The sequence below is a fragment of the Scophthalmus maximus genome, chromosome 13, assembly GCF_022379125.1.
Source record: "Scophthalmus maximus strain ysfricsl-2021 chromosome 13, ASM2237912v1, whole genome shotgun sequence".
Taxonomy (NCBI): Eukaryota; Metazoa; Chordata; class Actinopteri; order Pleuronectiformes; family Scophthalmidae; genus Scophthalmus; species Scophthalmus maximus.
The window spans coordinates 22,550,129-22,569,193 of NC_061527.1; the positions used below are offsets into that span (position 1 = coordinate 22,550,129).

The 19,065-nt window shown below is 43.7% G+C and overlaps 1 protein-coding gene across 5 annotated transcripts in view; it reads right to left on the bottom strand.

Annotated features, from left to right (window-relative positions):
* The window catches only part of si:ch211-51h4.2, a 74,665-nt gene that overhangs the window by 24,271 nt on the left and 31,329 nt on the right, over positions 1–19,065 (bottom strand). For all 5 annotated transcript variants that reach the window (XM_035647079.2, XM_035647077.2, XM_035647078.2 and 2 more), the window contains 2 exons: positions 6,161–6,260; positions 2,242–2,300 (listed from right to left, as the gene is read on the bottom strand). In XM_035647079.2, the coding sequence (XP_035502972.1) occupies positions 2,242–2,300; positions 6,161–6,260 (159 nt within the window). The remainder of the gene's footprint in view (positions 1–2,241; positions 2,301–6,160; positions 6,261–19,065) is intronic.

Here is a 19,065-nt window from a genome sequence, read left to right on the forward strand (position 1 = left end):
AATGTCAGCCATCTAGCAACTAAGTTAGTTTGAGACATGGAAAAAAAAAATACCTCCAGAGTTATAAAGAGAAGAGAAAGTATAAGGGACATTGGTTTAAATGGAACAGACTTAAGGCCATTCATTATTTGAGGAAATTACAGGAAGTTCGATTGGCAAAAGAATCTGTGAAAGGACAAAGAGGAACCTGGGTGTACGAGGAGGAACAGACATGCACACTACTAGAATCTCGTAACCTTGCTACAATATATATATATATTTACTTACACATTGGCATACATGGATGAACATGAACTTAATCCGTTTTCCTTTTTTAATCCTAATGATGTCACTGGGTGTATAAAAGAACACAAATAGAAGCAAAAAGAACTACAATGTCCCTCAGTAGAGCTCATACCTTCATTAAGCTGCACCAAATTGCACCCTCATACTGTAGATATTAATCCTCTACATATGCCTAACCCATGCATTATTATTACTGCATAAAAATGAGTGAAGAGGAAGAGGAGGCACCCAGAAACACAGCAGTCGAATTGTCCTTCCTATCTACTATTCCTTGACCTCAGTGAAAAACGTCATGAGGTCAAGGAGAGGTGTAAAGGAGGACTGATAGGACTTAGGAAAAGCCGGAAGCGATTCTCAGAGAGTCCGACTTGACTTTCACTAACACCACGTCACCACGCGACGGCCGATGTCATTGACGTGCGTCTGCCGTGGAGAAACTACGAATTTCCAAAGATTGTATTACCAGCGTGTGACATCAGATGCAAATGCCTCATATGCAACAGAAACTTACATGATGACGTGCGTCACTTCTGGGTCATATTCTTCTACTTGTTCTGGTCTATTTTGGATTGAATCGGTGCACGGCGCGTCACGTTAAATATCGCTGCCGCAATGAATTGTGGGCCGTCTATATCCCCCTTCCTTCGCATAGGAAATCCAGTGTACCTTATGCTGAAGGAGATAGGAAAGGAAGCATTGAAGCTCCTTTCCTATGCATTTAGAGTATCCGAACAGCTCCCATCATGGCTGCCGACGAAATACTTCCGTGTCACTTCAAGATTTAGGAAACTTCCTAAGCAAATTTGACAATTCCACCTCACCCTGTGACAGTCACAATGTTAAAGAAAGTGATGGAAACATTTCAGGACCTGCCCCTTTGCCATTCTCCCACTAAGTTGCTGCACCTGGAAAACTGTTTGGTAGTTTTTACAAAAACCAACGGACAGGGGCGAAAAATGACCTCCTTGGTGGAGGGAATAATTGCAAGGAGAGGGAAATACACATACTTTGTGGTTGTACATGATTTATGATTTTACTGCAATTCAGTTATATTAGGAGAGTAAATATTCTTAAAGGAAGACGCAGGCTTGCAGTCAGTGACTGCCTGAGGAGTACATGTACACAGGGCTACTTATTTGTCCTCGAAGCAGTTACTGCATTTCAATCCACCTCCAATTTCCACAATGTGCAATGAAAACAGCCGTAACAAATGTATGTCACTGTTACTCCCAATGAGGAGGTGAAAACATCAGTGTGTCGGTGTTTACCGCAATGCACTCAAGTCCAACTATTCACACAACAGCAGTGCAAGGAAACACGCATCAATTTCTGTTCCTCAACTGCCCACATCCCATCGCTTCAATGTTATTATAGCATACTCTTGCATCCATTGTTGTCTTTTGCATGGATATTGAAGACTTAGCGGCTGTCTTTTTGACAACAATATACAAATACACTTTTGTTCGGAAATTACTAGACAACATAAAGCCCTTAACCCTCACTTCCATACTCAATGCTTTTGTACGCATTGGTGAATTATTCAGAGACGGGCGTCCGTCCGACAAAAACTAGACGACCTTGGGAAGTGCTGCTCCCCGAAGCAGCAGCACTTCTGACCTGAGCGAGTGGAGCTGACCCAGGGTTAGAATGGGGAGGCGGCCAACGGGAAACCGGTGCTCACCATCTGTGGCGTCAACACTGCTCGTCTCTAAGCTGCTCAACTGGAGCTGATGAGGCCAGATCCACGGCGACCGGCCTGTCTGAGGTCACGAAAGTGAGAGAGATGTAGCAAAAGGCCGCCGCAGCGTTCAACTGCTCCCCACGTGTTACAGTTTTTTACCTTCCTCCGTCTGCTTATGGTGACGAATAACAACGCGGCGCCTCCCGAGCCATTCCTGAATGCCACACACCGAGCGATGAGCGCCAGCATGCAGTGGAGGACTAGATCTGCCGTACCTGTGTCTTGTTGTGCGAGATCTGCGAGAACAGCAAAGGCATCACGTTTACGATCCCTCCTGTGGAGACAAAAACAGAAACAGCACTTCAGTGTCAGCGGCTCTGTGATATTTTCCATTTTTTTCCTCACTGCGCGGTGACAAAACTTCAAATAAAAATGTTTTTTTCATGTATTTCCCCCCCCCCATCTGCCTCATCCATTATAGTCACTACACAAACACAATACACTTTGAGAGTCATCCTCGTATCGCTGGAAAAATCGGAGAGAAATCCATGAAATTACAGGGAAATTGTCAATCTTTTGATGACATAAATGTATGTATGCTATGATTTCCAATAACTCAGATGTCTGAAACCTGTTAACATTTTAAATGTACTCATTTATCTAAGGCGACTTACAACTGACGCACAACAGTAAAGCTTCAGTACAGTGGGAGACCTTGGAGTCAGCGAACATCTAAATGTGTTCAGTAAGAGTCTGGGCTCTGCATTTTGACGACCTAAGTGCACGGTGTACTTACAGTAGGACAGGTCCAAACCAGAAGGGTTGTACTTAAGTCTCTTGAAGGTCCAGTGTGCAGAAGTGGACCGTGATTAAGAATTATTGTGTTTGAATTACCTTATAATGAGCCCTTTATATCTACATCAAAAGCCGGCCCTCTTTTCCAGAGTCCTCCATGGCTGCACCAGAATGGACAAACCATACACTGGCTCTAATTGGGGCTTGCGTCATTTTCCTCATGTTACCTGAAGGCCACCGCAGGTTCTCCCACATGCTATGAAGAGGAGGGTGAGGCGAGCAGTATTCAGTTGGTTGCAATATGCAACTTCCCCTTCCGCTCCGCTCGACGAGTTGAGTTTTGGGACTGTGGAGGCAGGATCAGCGACTGATGCTCCCCTTCGTCGATTGGTCGCTTCTCCCCGGTAAAGTTAGCAGATTTCTGACCAAACTTACTTTGATACAGTTTAGTTTATGATGACAGATGTACAGTATATTAAATGTCACCCAGTCAAATCATTTACTTTTGAAATGACACTTTCCTCACTCGCTTGGGTTCCAACAAATAAGACGTTTTGGTGATTTAGAGGCATCAGTGTCCAGAAAAAGAAACCGGTCTCCCACTGCTTTAAGACGCCGCACACCAAACTCAGAACATTGTATTAGAACATTGTCCCTTCATAGCCGGGATGTTGTCTGAGAAACTTTGAAATCCTCACCGGAATACAATTCAGAGGCGAACATAATCAACCTTCTACCATAGGAAAAGGATTTAATGTGGTTCTATCTACTGTTCCACACAACCAGTGATGACAGACTGCAAGGCAGCCGTCAGCGCTGGCAGAATGCACGTTTGAACGGTCCGCAGAGGTAATGGAACCCGAGGAGTCCCAGCCGGAGGTGTCCCGGAAATGCTAATAAACCAGAGCGATCACCTGTTATACAGCCACAGCTTATGTGCCCCTGTGACTTCGGAGAAGTAAAATCAATCAACCAAACAATCAATCGAGCAATTAATCAGTCAGATTTGACTTGTATAGCAATTTTCGTGCAAACACAATGTAACACTAAGTGCTTCAATAAACTGAGGGGAAGTAAGGAAATGCTTTCATTACTCACAAAGCATTGCTTAGTTGCTAGATTAAAAGAAAGAAATTAAAAGAAAATAGAAAAAAAGAGACAGTCATGGGGGGGGTATTAAGATTGTATAAGAGAGGAGATGTATTGAACTGAGTGAAACCACAAATAAAAAGGAAAACACACTAAATAGACTAGACTATATGAAAAAAAAAAGACAAATTAACAAATAAAATTCTATGGAAAGCCTGAATATAAGGCAGGTCTATAAAAAAAATAAATATATATATATATATATATATATATATATATCAATTCCCTGCTGCCCTCAGGTCTTCAGGGAGTAATTTCCAAAGACATGGACCAGAGTGATACAAAAAGCATCACTGTGGGTTTTTATCCTGACTTCAGATTTTACCGAAAGCAAAAGGTTCACAGGATGAAAGCACGTCTGATTAACAGGTCCGTAAGGAGCGTCATGGGCTCTACAAACCAGTGAAAAAAGACCTTATAAGGTCAACTCTGAACCAGACAGAAAGCCGGCGCGGAGACTTTAAAAAAAAAAGGCGTAATGTCTTCTCTCTTTCCGTGGCCAAGTCAGCACCCGCGACGCTGAGTTCAGAAGCGGTTCAGTTTGAGATGGGTTCTTTCCTCGGGGGAGAGCAGAGAGCAGAGACCATTACAATAGTCGGTCCTGACTCCTGCAGGTAAAGCAAACGTGCAGGCGTTCTCTCCGCGTGTCGGCTTCAGAGCGAAGCGGTGTGCATCTATCTGGCAGTGTTCTTCAGATGATAAAATGCATTTTCAGTTTGAGTACTCTGAAGTACTCGCTGGCGGCGTGGGTGAGCCGAGCTCACTTATCTTTGAATGCATTTTGTGTGTGTGTGTGTGTGTGTGTGTGTGTGTGTGTGTGTGTGTGTGTGTGTGTGTGTGTGTGCAATTTGCCTCAATCAATTTTCCTTTTATTTTTCTCTAATTTAGGCCCTGCGCTACTAAAGTATTCAAAACTGAGAGAGATTTTTTTTCATGCAAGGGGAAATCTAACTTGTTAATTGCAAGGATGCCTGGTAATGTACATTTGCAATGCGAGTGCTCAAAAAGGCTTTTTGTGAAGGTTTAACATCACAAAGGGAAAGATGAGAAGAGAAAAAAGTGGAGAGACAAGACACGGCAGAAAAGACAGCAGAGGAAAACCTCGCGTTCTAATTACGGTATCAGACAGGGGATATTTGAGAAGCTTGCCAATTGATCGAATTCTGATTGGTGGAGTCATTCTCATGGATTAGGCCCACTGAATGGCAATTTGAAACAGAACTCTCAGCTAAGATAAGTGGCCTCAGAGCAGCCCGCCGTCTCTCCAAAGAAAAAGGCAGAGCAAAAGTGTGTGGGCGGCATTTTTATTCATTTATTTATTTTAATACCGTTAACTGGAATCAGTTGGAAGCATGTATGAGAATCATGACGTTAAAGTGGGATTTACTGACCATCAGCAATGGTTTAAGTTTGTCTATTTATTCATTTATCTTCCATGGAGAACTGATGGACAACGTCTTGTCTGACTGGCTCATGTCAGTGCTGGGCTGAGCTCCATCAGCTAATGTCTGTCTTGGGGTACATTTTAATAAGGAAATATCAAGCTGCATCTTACAGCAATGCTCGTTATTAAAACAAGAAGATGAACGTAACGTATCTTTCGGGCGTGCGGCCCTAGCAATGTTCAGCATTCGCTGATGGTCGTCGAGTCGTGACTGACACGAACCAATCAGGAAGCTGAATGTTTCCGTAGGTCTCCATTTTTGCCCGTCCACGGTAAAACACAGGCACCGGAGTTTTCACACTAACAGGGGGCCAGCAGCGTTTCCTAAAGGCTCGGGAAAAAAACTGTAGCAGACGCGCTGTGCTGTGTGTTTCAAAACTAAAACTGCAGTGGTGTGGACTCAGCCTCAGTCATAATACACATATGTCAATTTCATCTCTTTTCATCACCAAACATCAGTGCGACATCGGGCAATGTGTTCATGATGATAAATAAAAATTGGACCGCTCTGAATCTGGTTGCATTTAAAATATTGGAAATATGCTGAAATATTGGATTTCTTTATTTCACATTTTGACCAATTTTGACTACTTTGCTGCAAACGGCAGCCTAGTTGTCCGAATTCGGCCGCCGAGAAAGCTGACGGCGACGCAACTTTAGACCACCTCGACACATTCATGTTTAATCACTCATCACACATAATGAAAGAGGAATTCAAATGTTGGCCAGTCGGAAGGCCACAAAGACATGAAGACAGGATAGGGAATAAAGACAGAAGGATAAAAAAGATATATATTGATTCTCACCCAGCGCCACTGTGCCCATTAGGAAAGGTTTCCCCATCTCACTGAAGTCGCTGCTGCTCTGAAGGCCGACCTTTGACCCCACTGCGAACGTCACAGCCACCTGAGACACACAAACACACACACACACACGGGTATTTTGTGACAGGTCTTGGTCAGGTTTCACTCTGTCAAGGTCAAGAAAAAGTTGAAGGTAGACCAACATCCAGGTAGTTGACTTGCAGGCCGGGAGGTAAGTACCCTCCACAGCAACTCAAACAAGACTGAATCGTTGGGTCCATAGTGAAACTATTTATGAAGCGACCAGCTAGTGGAATAATGCTTACTTTCCCAAATAACAATATGCAGTAAATTGGACTTCACAGAGAGTCCCATAGCCCCAAACCACATTGCGGCATCTATCATACCTTACATACAGTCTGTAGAGAGTTGCCCTGAAAAGTTCATTTAAAATCAATAGTTTTATCAAGTTCTCCACTTATAATATATTATAGAATTAAGAGAAGATAACTTTTGTCAATGTCAGTGGGAGGAGTAAAGATCTGTTTATTGAGGGGGGTCGAGATCAAGTCAGTCAACCTTTGCAACACTTTAGAGAAACGGTTGGAAACAGTTAACACCCCGCAAAAAATGAAGAGGAATAAGAATAATAAGAATAAGTGGAAAGATGTAGATAAGAAGTGTGAAGAAGGGAAACCTCAAAGAAACCAGTTTCGAAACTTTTAAGAAATTGTTTTATTATCTCATGGCGGGCTGGTTTAATGAGGACTTGGGCAAAGAATGGACACACACACACACACACACACACACACACACACACACACACACACACACACACACACACACACACACACACACACACACACACACACACACACACACACACACACACACACACACACACACACACACATTATATGTCCCCCCCTGCTGTCATGGGAGCCCCGCAGCATTAAAGGTTCAATGACAACTTTATTAGAGGTGAGGGTCTGGAAGTCTTAACCAATTATAAAGCCTGAATAAATGTCACGCTAATTATTTCCAGAAAGCCGTGAAATTGTGGTCGATTCTCTGTGAATAATCTACCGTCCAACACAATTCCACACCTCGCTGCATGAGATTCATTTAAAAGTGTGCGCGTGTGTGAGTGTGAGTGTGTGTGTGTGTGTGTGTGTGTCTTTATTCAGCCAAATCTATGTGTGGTTGTGACTAAAGCATCATTCACGTCAACTTCACAAAGAGAGTTCTCATTGAGATGTATCACCTTCGTTATGGGTTATTTCATTCAGGGTTTTTTTGGGGTGAAACATTCAGTCAGATGTCCGTCAGGTCGATTGGAGCGGAGAGGTCCCACATGGGAGAGGCAGGTGTGCAGACATTCTTTCATTCATTCATTCATTCATTCTTTTACCTGTGCCCGGGCTGAAGCGCTACTGTGAGAAGGTTGTACGTGACGTGCGATAGTTCACTCTGCTTATTGGTTCAGAAAATAAATACAGGAAGAAGGTGCTCTGTTCCTCAAGATGTGTGCATTCGTAGACCAACAGCGTCACAGTGGCGTGACAAGGCTGTCCCGTTTCTAAGGCTCCTACAAATGTGGCCAACCTGTCCCAAGACTCATTGCACAGCAGCGACGAGGCCAATGAGTTTGCTATGCCGGCGGCGAGACCGGCTGGTGACGCAAATAGGAAATTCTCTGTAGGCCAGACGATCTCATTTCAGTTCAGCCTTCACAGTCTACGAAGGCGTGGCCCCTGAAGGGTTGTGTCCCCTGGAGTGGGACGCAGTTCAAGTGAGGCCCCCGTTCATTCATTCATCTAGCTGCTACTACATCTGCACTAGCTACGACGACTTAAGCTCCCTTCCACAACACACCTGACAGCAAGAGTTTTCTTTTAGCTCAAACTTGCGCAGCATGTCTGGTAGTTTGGTTGGAATCACGTTCCCGCCGCCGACAGCTCCAGAGTTTGTTCGGAACTGGACTGAGAACACCTCGACCAACTGCGAGTACAGTGTTCACAGCGACCCAACTGAGCCAGAGTCTGATTCAACCAGATTTAACCAGAAGCACGGGTGTCCAAATAGCCTCCAGACACTCCAGCGGCTCTTTGAGGCCCATCACTGTTGACAATGCTCATCATATCAGTGTAGCATGTCATCTGTTTGGCAAATATTAGTTCACAAACCAAAGCACTGGACTGTGATGGCCGTATCCACGGCTGAAATATAATATGGTAACATTCAGTCAGTCTCACCACCCAATACTCAACCTCAAGACCATAACACAGGTTTTGATAGTTTCTTTGCAGTCACTTAAACGCACAAACACAACCAGTCAGTTTTCAATTAGCATCTTTAGTGTTTTGACATTACACTGTATTCTAAATGAGGCGTGCTCATTCGGTTCACACCGGTTGTCGTAGTCATTTATTTTCCTTTGTCTCTGAGTTACCGTGTCTGCCGCATCGTCCTCCTTCCTGGTTTGGCCAAAAGATGTGACCTAGGGCGGAGTCAACTTAAATCTACTGGCCCAGTAATTGGACCGGACCAAGAGCTGCATTAGCACGGGGGGAATGGGGTGTCTTTGTGTAGAGCTTTGGTCGCTGTCTACGTTATTCCCGCCTATTGTTTGAAATTGGTCTGATCAGCCAGTATATATGTATCCCCCTCGGCTCATTTGGCAGGTCAGATGTTTGAGTTAATGTCATGTTTTGTTTGCAGTATGTTTGAGTATAGTTTAGTTTGGGTTGACTGCCTTTAGTGGGGTTTTTTGGAATGCTTTGGGTGAAATAAAAAAGAAGTAATCCTGTGTTCGTCTGTCCTGACTGCTGGTCCCTGACATGGACACACTGCTCATAAAGTTTTGACCTCAGAACGGCGACCGATCACCAATGAACGACTTGTAGTTGTACACTTAATGTTTTTCTTAGAGCTCTTGACCCTTGTCTTCAGACTTACTAATTATATTTGTGGGCCAGTACCGACTGACGCTGTGTCAAATATCAACATATTTACTATATATTATGTTATACTACATTTAGTTTAGTGAATGGCATAGCCCTGACTCTCATGTTGACTTTGTTTCACACTCAGGTGGGACAGATGCAATCCTCACTCTCATCAGTACATGGATTTCTGTGATGTCCTTCTGCTGAGTCGCTGCCTCCCTTCAACCCGAGGAGCAGTCCAAAGAGTCAGAAGGAACAACGACGAGAGGGAGGTTCTGTCTGACGTATGTAGGCATACCCCTACAGTCACGCAGGGCAGCCGTGGCTCAGGAGTTAGAGGGTCGTCCACCCGTTAGAGCCGTTGATGGTTCGATCCCCGGCTCCTCCAGTCTGCAATGCCGTGTGTGTGCTTGGGCTTGACACTTGACCCTTACATGCCAGCAGTGTATGCATGTGACATACATAAACCAGTCATTTTTAAACAGATGCAAACACTCCATGAAATTATATTTCACATAGTAGTTTCCTTATAGAAACACACACACACACACACACACACACACACTCCCACCCCCTAAAAACATCAGTCAACTCCATAAGTTGTTTACTGCCGAGGTTTCACATTTGCTTTTCATAAAGTTGCCTTAAAAGAAAAAAAGAAGAAAAAAAAGAAGCTAGATGCACCAATCCAACTTCGGCTCCCTCAAAGTGTTTTCCACAGTGAAGAAACATCTCCCTGAGGCCACTGTTTGGAGATTTGAAATAAATCAAGGACGGCTTTATTGAGGATAATGCTCCTCTGAGGGGAGGAAATCAAAGAGACCGCGGCATTGATTTCGTTTTGAGCATATTTGTGAATACTGTTAAATGCTGAAAAAGCTATTTCCAAGCATTTTACACTTTTAATGTGTAAAAAAAAAAACTGTATTCATTCAAGGACTCTGATATACTTTAAGAATTGAAACAATTTAAAAGGAAGGAATCCTCATCTCAAAAGTAACTGTGTTGTTTGCCAATAGGTAAAACATTTTGGTTAAATTCTAACAGTAATCCAACGATTTCTGGTGCACAGCCCATCGAGGCCACGTCTCATCTCCTGTATTTAATGTAGAAAATGAGACACAAGCAGCCAGCCTACACCCTGCAACTAACTCTTCACTGACCACCAACAGCAGCACACAACGTATGAGTAACACAACTTCCATATATGCAAGGTGCTCCTCCAAACAGGAGGGGGTCGGGGGGATTTAAAAAAACAAAAAAACCCACTGTCCTGTTACTATTATAGTTCAAATGACATGATCTGTGTTGATTAAATGCTAATATGCTCTCATGAGAAGCCTCGTGTTATTCCTTGATTTTGCGACTTTTTCACCATTGCATAAATGAAATAGCCCCAATGTGCATTTTGCTTTTTTGACTTGGTTTTCAAGGGGAAAAAATCTATTACAAAAGCACAAGTTATACCAGCCAAGCACATGATAACTTAATAAAAGTGAATACATTTGCCCTCAACTCCCATCGCGTCATGAAAAACATTGTTGGGTAAAAATTATTCAGTCTTTTCACGTTCCCTTTTTTTTTGCCATTTTTCGCACCAAAATGGCGCTATGGGTCCTCTCGACACCATTCCTCCTCCGTGTTTCGTGGACATCTGTTCGGTAATTTTTTTGTGTAATTCTGCTGACAGACCAACCAACAATCAAACAAGCCAACACACAGACGGGTGAAAACAGCCTCCTTGGCAGAGGTTATTACTGAGTGACATGTAACTGCACAGAGCTGTTCTTCTACTGTAGCTCAAACTGTATTATCATATCTAGTCCCTGCAGTAAAAAAACAAACAAACAGATAGTTGGCATCAGCATCAACCCAAACCTCAACCGCGAGTCTTGTCAAATATTGCCTGTTTTCAAGGCTTACTCCTCCTTTTAGAATATCATAATTCTTTTCAGAATAATTACCGTACAAATAAATTATACAGCATGCTACCGATCAGTTCCTCTGGGAATCGGTGCTCACCTCCGCTTTCAATCTGAATCTGTTTCCGCATCCCTTAAACTTTTAAACAGCCCACACTGTTTCGTGCGCCCCGTCTTTCTCGAGGGTTGTAAAGTGGCGGAGGTGAACCAAAAAGAAATCACAACGCGTTTGGGAATAGGCATATCTTGATCATCTCCTCTTTTTAGAATAATAATGTAAAATGCCTCAACACAGTAGATACAGCTCCCTGAATGCCTCACATCAACTGGCTGCTTTGGGAGATGACTATGTTCTTCCTGGTATTCAGCGTGGTCAGCAGCGGCTCGCTGCACATTGCTGAACATGACCTTTTCTTTTTTTTAAGTCCTGCAGCTCAAAACATCATAGGACATGGCCAGACCTTTTTTTTGGAGGCAGTGTTTGTTCTGTTGTGAATTCAAGAACAGGTTTGTGTAGTCGCAAAAATAGCAAGAACATTGCAATATTCCTCTTTAAGGAACGGCAAAGGGCCGAGGCGAAATGATTACGAAGCTGAGTGAAACGTGTGATATTGAACTGTGCCCTCTCCGACTGGTTTGGTCATTGGTTGCCCGGGGGGGGGGGGGACGGACGGGACTACAAAGAGTCGGGCGTCACGCTTCCAGTTCTGGCGAATTACACAGTGGCAGCCCGCTTGTGAAGCCGCCACCTCGGCCGGATCCAATTCCACAATCAAAGTCCTCTAACGGCAAAAACAAAGACATGAAATCAGCCTCATTCCAGCAGTGTGGAATCGGAGAAGCTGGTAATGACATTAGCTCTGAGCCCCGACACATCGAGGAGGAGGAGCACAACGGAGAATGATGAGGGAACCGCTCGCAACGAAATGAAAACGGGAGAACGTCTGGCCAACAGGGAAGAGTGGGGTTAGCCAGGCTGGGCAAGGGATCTATAATGAATAGTTTTATTCCGATATGATGAGTCGTAAATAAAGGGTACGTCAGTGGATGCTTTTCCAGTAAAAAAGGCACAATAAAAAGGCAATAAAATAATGTGATTTTGGCTTTGATGTTTGCAGTGGACGCCCACTGAAGGTCATACTTCACCCACCCTTTTATTTGCCATGACATCACTTATTAACCCCCCCTCCTTTATCTTGGCAGCGCAGCGCCTGGGAGCTGCTGTTTTCTTTCAAAGTATACCAAGATAGAAACATTAATATTTCAGCCATAAAGGGAAAAATCACATTTGCCGGGCCATAAATGGCTGCTCGCTCGACGACGGTGTGTTTTGTCCTGGCGCGGTCGGCCTCGCCCGACCGGCTCCCTCGCATATTGATGCAGAGTGGAGGGAACGGCTCCCGGTGCCCTGCTCCAGAACGGAGGCTCTAAATCTCAGCGCCCCACCCCCTGTTCGGGACTGAGCTCTGGGCCGCATTTCTTTCACACTGTGTGTGTGCGCGCGTGCGCGCGTGTGTAGAAATATTTGCGTGTATGCAGATAGACGCGAGCGAGTTTATGTGTAAATGTCTCCATCTACAGGTCATAGATGAAACAACAACCTCCACCCAAAACAATACAGGTTTCATTAGTTGTTTAGTCCAGCTCCTTTTAAAACTACAGTATAACCAAGACCTCTGTGGTACAGCTTTTATAGAGTGTTACTGTGTGTGTGTGTGTGTGTGTGTGTGTGTGTGTGTGTGTGTGGGTGTGCGCGCGCGCTATCAATGCAATCTAAAATCAATCTGTCCAATTTCTCTATTGTTCGTCAAGGACAGCAGATCCTTCGGGGAGTCATAAAGGCTCCACCGGCTGCAGAGGGACGGAGTCATCGATCTGATGTTGGTGTACGGATAGCTGAGCTCCTAAAGCCCCGACGTCTATTCATTCATCTCCCCGCAGCACTTTGGGACAAGGCGGTGGCCTCAGTATACACGTGTAAGTGTATCGTATTCCAGCCGCGACGGTGAAAATCCAGCAAAAATCGCATCGCGTGTAGTTTTGAGGGTCAGCGGACGTGTTCCAAAGTGTGCTCATATTTAAATCAACTTCATTTTGTGCCATTATGCTGTCGCTGGTTGCTGTGATTCAGCAGAGCTGCCGTCACGAAATGAAAATAAGAGTTTTCACGTTTTATAGCATGCCATTTTGACATGTAATCATTTTGTACTTTCTAATTCTTTCCAAATATATTTCTTGCAATAACATTATATATAATTCATGTCCTTGGAATTCTAAGGGTCCGTCTGTGTACTGAGCAATTTTGACACGTTGAGCTTTGAAGTTTTGCCCCGCTGGCTCTCCGAATATATCAAAATCCTGTCGCATCTTAAGTAGTGTTTTGCAGTTAAAAACCTTGAATATTGGAGCTCGCTCGCTTGGAAATATTAAATGTCTAAGTGATTTAGCTCTTCATCAGCTTAGAAAAAGTAGTAGTAGTAACAATTCTGCTTTATTCAGTTTTCTTCATTAAGAAGTTGAAATCAGCCGCGGTTATGACATCTGTTACATTTTTGCTTTAGCCATAATGAGATATGAACTCTACGTTTAACAGCATTTGAGCTCCTCGCCATCCAGCAAGTTGACAGGACAGCGGACTCTGCTGGCTAATTTGTGCAAAAAAGGACGACAAGGTGGCTAGGAGACGTCTCTAAAGGGGGAGACGACCCACTTAAAGAGTTTTGAATGGAATAATTTGTAACTCCAAAAATGGCAGTTGCATGAAAAACAGGTCCCGCCTCTCCTCTGAAACAGCCAATCGTCTGCCAAACTCCCTCCCCTCCCGCAGGAAACCAAAAGCGGTCTCCCTCTCCTCCAGTGGGATATGACTTAATAACACTGACATTGATCTCTTCCGGTACCAGGCCCTGCAGCATCAGCTCACCTGCCAGCGTGTCCATGATTGAGCTAAACTGACACGGTATGAACCGCGGAGTAACAAAGTTAGAGGACGCACGAGAGAAACGGAGAGCTCTGTCCTCGGGGAGACTTCACGTAATGAAAGAATTGTGGAAGAAGAACGGTCTCGGGCGACAGAAGTGGCTTCGTCGTAAAGAGGGGAACAACAGTGGACCAGCTGTGTAAGCACTTTCCTCCACAGACGGGAGCATCTTTTAAAAAAATACCTCAGGAACTCGTGTTTTAGGAAGATGGAGACCGCTAGAAAAACAGCAGCGTTCTCAGACACAGGCACGAAGAGAAATAACAAATGGCAAAGAACACACATTTAGGTGTTTTATAGTCCCAAAGAGGAACAGTGATCCTGTCTCATTATTTGAGGCACTGCAGTACAGTAGGTATGCCCACGCCTCACCAGGGAATTCAAGTTAAAGGTATTGAACCTCATCTGCAGCAAATTGAATGCAGAGATTTTCCCGCATTGGCTGACCAAAATGTGCCTGAGTCTTTTTCCGGACGCAAATGATCTAAAATAAGTAGTTAGGTTACATTATTAGCAGCAGTGCCTGGTCCGTGAGTCCTTAAACACAGGCTATGACTCTCATGGCGGCTGTGTAACCAGACCGGCGATGGTCAACACCCTGGGGACAAATCGCACTGGGGTGATTGGAAAAAAACAACAGTATTGTTCAATGAAGGGAGTGGCTATAAAACTGTCATTAAAACTGTATTCGTGTCAGATTTGCTAGCATTGCAGTACTTTGTGTCAACAGTGTGTGGTGGGCTTGCGAGTAAAGCATAAGTGTGTGTGTGTGTGTGTGTGTGTGTGTGTGTGTGTGTGTGTGTGTGTGTGTGTGAATGCGACTCGTTGTGGATTTTTTTTTTTGTGTTGCTTATTTTCTTTGATAGTGATTTCATTTGGTTGGTTGATGGTAGTTTGACCGTCACAAGGTCAAATATACTGCACATGGCTCGCAGCATGGCACTGTCAAGTGTAAATGTTCAAAGCTTTTTTCTTGTGTTTCGTGTGTGTTTTAATGTGTAAAATTACAAGCAGGCATTGCAGGATTTCAAATCTGTTTGTGTAGAGGTACAGGAATGTTAGAAGAATAGAATAGAATAGAATAGAACTGCAACATGGTAGTGGGTAGAAATGCCTTAAATCTTGAGTTCGTCAGGCAGTCATCATGACCTTTTGATAAAGGTCAACTCTGTAAGCAAAACAGCAATATGAGAAAATTATATATATATATTATTTTTTATTTTTTAATTAACTACAAATTAACATCATGCTAACTATAATTATAATCTCTATTCAACCAGTAGTAAAACTTCTTTTTGAAGAGTTGTCCTGGCCAAGACAGGCAGCAGCACATATAACACTGGTTGCAGACAAAGGCAAAAAACATAAAACAATTAAAAAATAAGAGACAAAATTCATCAAAGCATTTACAGCCAGTAGTGCCGTCTCCTAGGTCATTTAAGAATTCTTTAAAAGTGTCCGATGAGACCAGTTCTCGGAGCTTAAGGTCCTTTTGCAAGTCCTTCCAAGCCGAGGGAGCAGTGTACGTAAAATCCCTTTCCCCCAGATTTATTTGGGCCCCGTGGTGACTACATTTTCACTTATCAAATCAATGTCATCTGAAAATGAGGACTACCAAAGTAGTAGGACTTGTTACTCAATCAGACTGTAATAATACTATTGTTACTAACATGCCTTATGAACGCTGAAATGTTTTTTTTGATCACGGTAACCATTCTTCCTGTCCGCATTGGTCGGGAGGCGCTCTCCTAAAATCCACAGTATAACTCTCCCAGTGTGCATCCAAGATTGACATTTTGAAGATGAAAATGCCCCCCAAAAATCTTTAAATTCATGAATCTATTCTAAAAAAAAATTTCACTCAATATCCCACTTGCCAGATTCAAGGTGTAGCGGCTGACATCGCGGGATGTGACGGGGGGTTTCGTCAAGAGCTCCAGTTGAGCTACTCCCACTCGCCGACGTTGGCGAGCATTGACCTTGGAAAAGCCCAAAACCGCCACGCGCACAACGGGAGCTCAGTAAAGCGCCGCGACTTCTGCGTCAGGGACGACGAGAGAACACCCGCCGCTTCCATCCATCTTGCCGGCGTGACCTCGCGCGTGCGCAGCAAATCATGGAGACACGAAATCCATCGCAAATGGCCAAAGGGTACACACTCTTAGCGAGTGAATAAAGACAATGTTGAAAAGTCCATAAAGCGTGAAGCGTGAAGGTGACAGAAGACTTTTGGGACGGTTTTATTTAGTTATATACCCAAATAGAAACACACAGAGACAGAGAGAGAGAGCAGAAGACTCCACAATAAATCATATTGTCCAGACTGTGAGCAATCCACAATTACATTTTTTCTTCTTCAGGCTCTGCGCTCTAGCACATTCAATTTAAATGAATGGATACTACATTAAAAATGTCAAGTCTCAGCTTTAATTTGAGACGGTTTAAATCGATATATAGAAAGAACTGTTTTGACAGAACTTTGAACACGGGGCCCTAAAGTTTACAGGTCCTGAGGACACTGCTACGAAACGTTTCTCGGGCACCTGTGTGTTTTGTGTCGATGTTAGAGCTCAAACGCGGCTCAGAGTTGACGAAGAGTGGCCATTTAGGTTCATGTGTAGGGCAACCGGAGAGGGGGAGAACGAGGCCCAGGAACAAGCCATCCATCGGTTCCTTGGTTGGTTGAGAGACGTTCTTCATGACGTCACGGTCGACACCGCTCACCGGGATTCAGGCGGACATGTTTCCTCGTCAGTGATCGGGAAAAAACACTTCATGGCCACAGAAGTGCAGGGGATTGTGCACTTCAGATAGTGTTTGAGTGCAAAAAGTTTTCATTTTTAAAAAAAAATTTGGGTTGTATCTGTTGAATCTGCTCTATCTCCCACACACAATTCTTTCGATATTGACATATTAAAGCTGAGACTTGGGCACTTCATGGTCACACCCATTGTTTATTTTAGATTAAGATTTATTTTAGAATTAAATATTCAGAATCACAGAGCATGGATTCAAATTATTTAGGGGGAAGCGCATCGGCGACATAGATCTCGACGTGTAGTAATGTTTGACTGCGAGACTGAAATACCAATCCACAACAGAGCTGCTTCTAATGAGCACCTGGCTATTGGAGGCACAGACTGGCATGGCTTGCAGTACTGTCAAGGGTAAATATCGATAGAAAAGTGGAAAGTCTGAAGGTTATGTGGACATCTGCTGGTGTTGGTCCACTGTGTTTTTTAATGTAAATGTCCAAAGTCTGAGCAATCGTCTACCAGGAGATTTTGGAGAAACTTCATGCTCCCGTCTGCCGACGAGCTTTGTGAAGACGCCGATCTCCTTTTCCAGCAGGACTCGGCACCTGCCCACTGAGCCAAAAGTACTACCAACTGGTTTCTTATCCGTGACATCACTGTGCTTTATTGTGAAGAGGCAGACGAGAATCACCAGACCGCACCGCTCAGACGAGCTGGAGGCGGCCATCGAAGCAACCTGGGCATCACTAACATCGCAGCAGTGCCTCAGGCTGATCGCCTCCATGCTCTGCTGCATCGATGCTGTGATTCGTTCAGAAGGAGCCCCCGACCTAGTATTGAGAGAACATCCTTTTCAGTCGGACATTTCTTTATGGTAAATCATGTTTTGATTGATCTAAGAAAAATATTCTAATAGTTTTTGTTGTTTTGTTATTACATTTTTGGAGCTTAAGGTCTTAATTATCGGAATTAAGCGGAAAAAAATGCTGGAAAACATTTTAGTTTACGTGTAATAAGTCTAGGATATATGAAATGTTCACTTTCTTCAATAACTAATGAAAAATATCAAAACTTTTTCATGATATTCTCCTTTTCTGAGCTGCACCTGTACATCACATTCACACACTGATTGCACAGCAGTTTGGGGGTTCAGTCTCTTGCCTTTCAACATGAGGACTGGAGGAGCCGGGGATCGAACCATGAACCCCCCCAGAATAGGGGGCGACCCGCTCCACCGCTAGAGCAACAGCCACCACAATATACTGAATAGTGTTGTGCAGATATGTCAATGAGATCCGGGACATTCACGCCCTAAGGCAAGACATGTGCCACATGTGGACAGGTAACGTTCAAATTACAGTGCTCAAACTTTTATAGTGCTATTGTTGGTGATATATCTCAGTTCCACCACTGCACCAGTTAAATGCCACACAGTTAGGGGGAAGAGGTTTCACTTTTTCTACTTTTACCGTAGAAAATAAGACGAGGCATATGAAACTTTTTTTGTTACTGCTGACTTGAATGCGTCAGCATTTTGAACAAAATGCACTGTACGTTTTGTCTCACTTTCAATACTCTGACTGTGTGATGGACAAAAGTGAAACAAAAGCAAAGTGCACGGACAAAAATCCGACGAGTCAAAATTGTTTTATCAAGGAGAGAGAGAGAGAAAAGAAAGAAGAAAAAAGTGATACTTGTATTGAATTGTATTGTTTTCTCAAAAGTCTAGCAACTGCAATAAAAAGTTGAATCTCTCCTGGACGTCTTGTTCTCTCCTTTTGATTTCGTCTTACCACAGAAACAAAGCCTCTCCTTTCTCTCCACTGTGCTGTTTGTTTGGGGGGGGGGGGGGGGGGTTGTATTGATGTAATTCTTTGGCCAATGAGAGGAAAGCAGATGATGTAGAGCAACACATCAGCCTACCTAATAGTATTAATAGCTGGTATAATGGGGTCTTAGTTCACTAATAGAAAAGAGACAAGCTCTTAAGAGGCAGGATCCTAATGTATTAATTATGAAAAGGCTGCTGGTCATAAATCTCTATTTGCTCCGATTTCCGTGGGATTAGCTGAATATAGGATTTGTACACATGAGATAAATTGGGTCAACACACACACACACACACACACACACAGCTACAGTCAACATGCTGCAAGTTTAATTTAAAATGCATTCTTCTTCCTGAACAGCCACTTCAGTTCTTAACCAGGTAAAGAGACGCTCCGACAAAGGTACGGCGTGAATGCAACTGAAGCAAACATTTAGCACCTCATTTACACCTTTGCATGTTTTGGGTGATTGG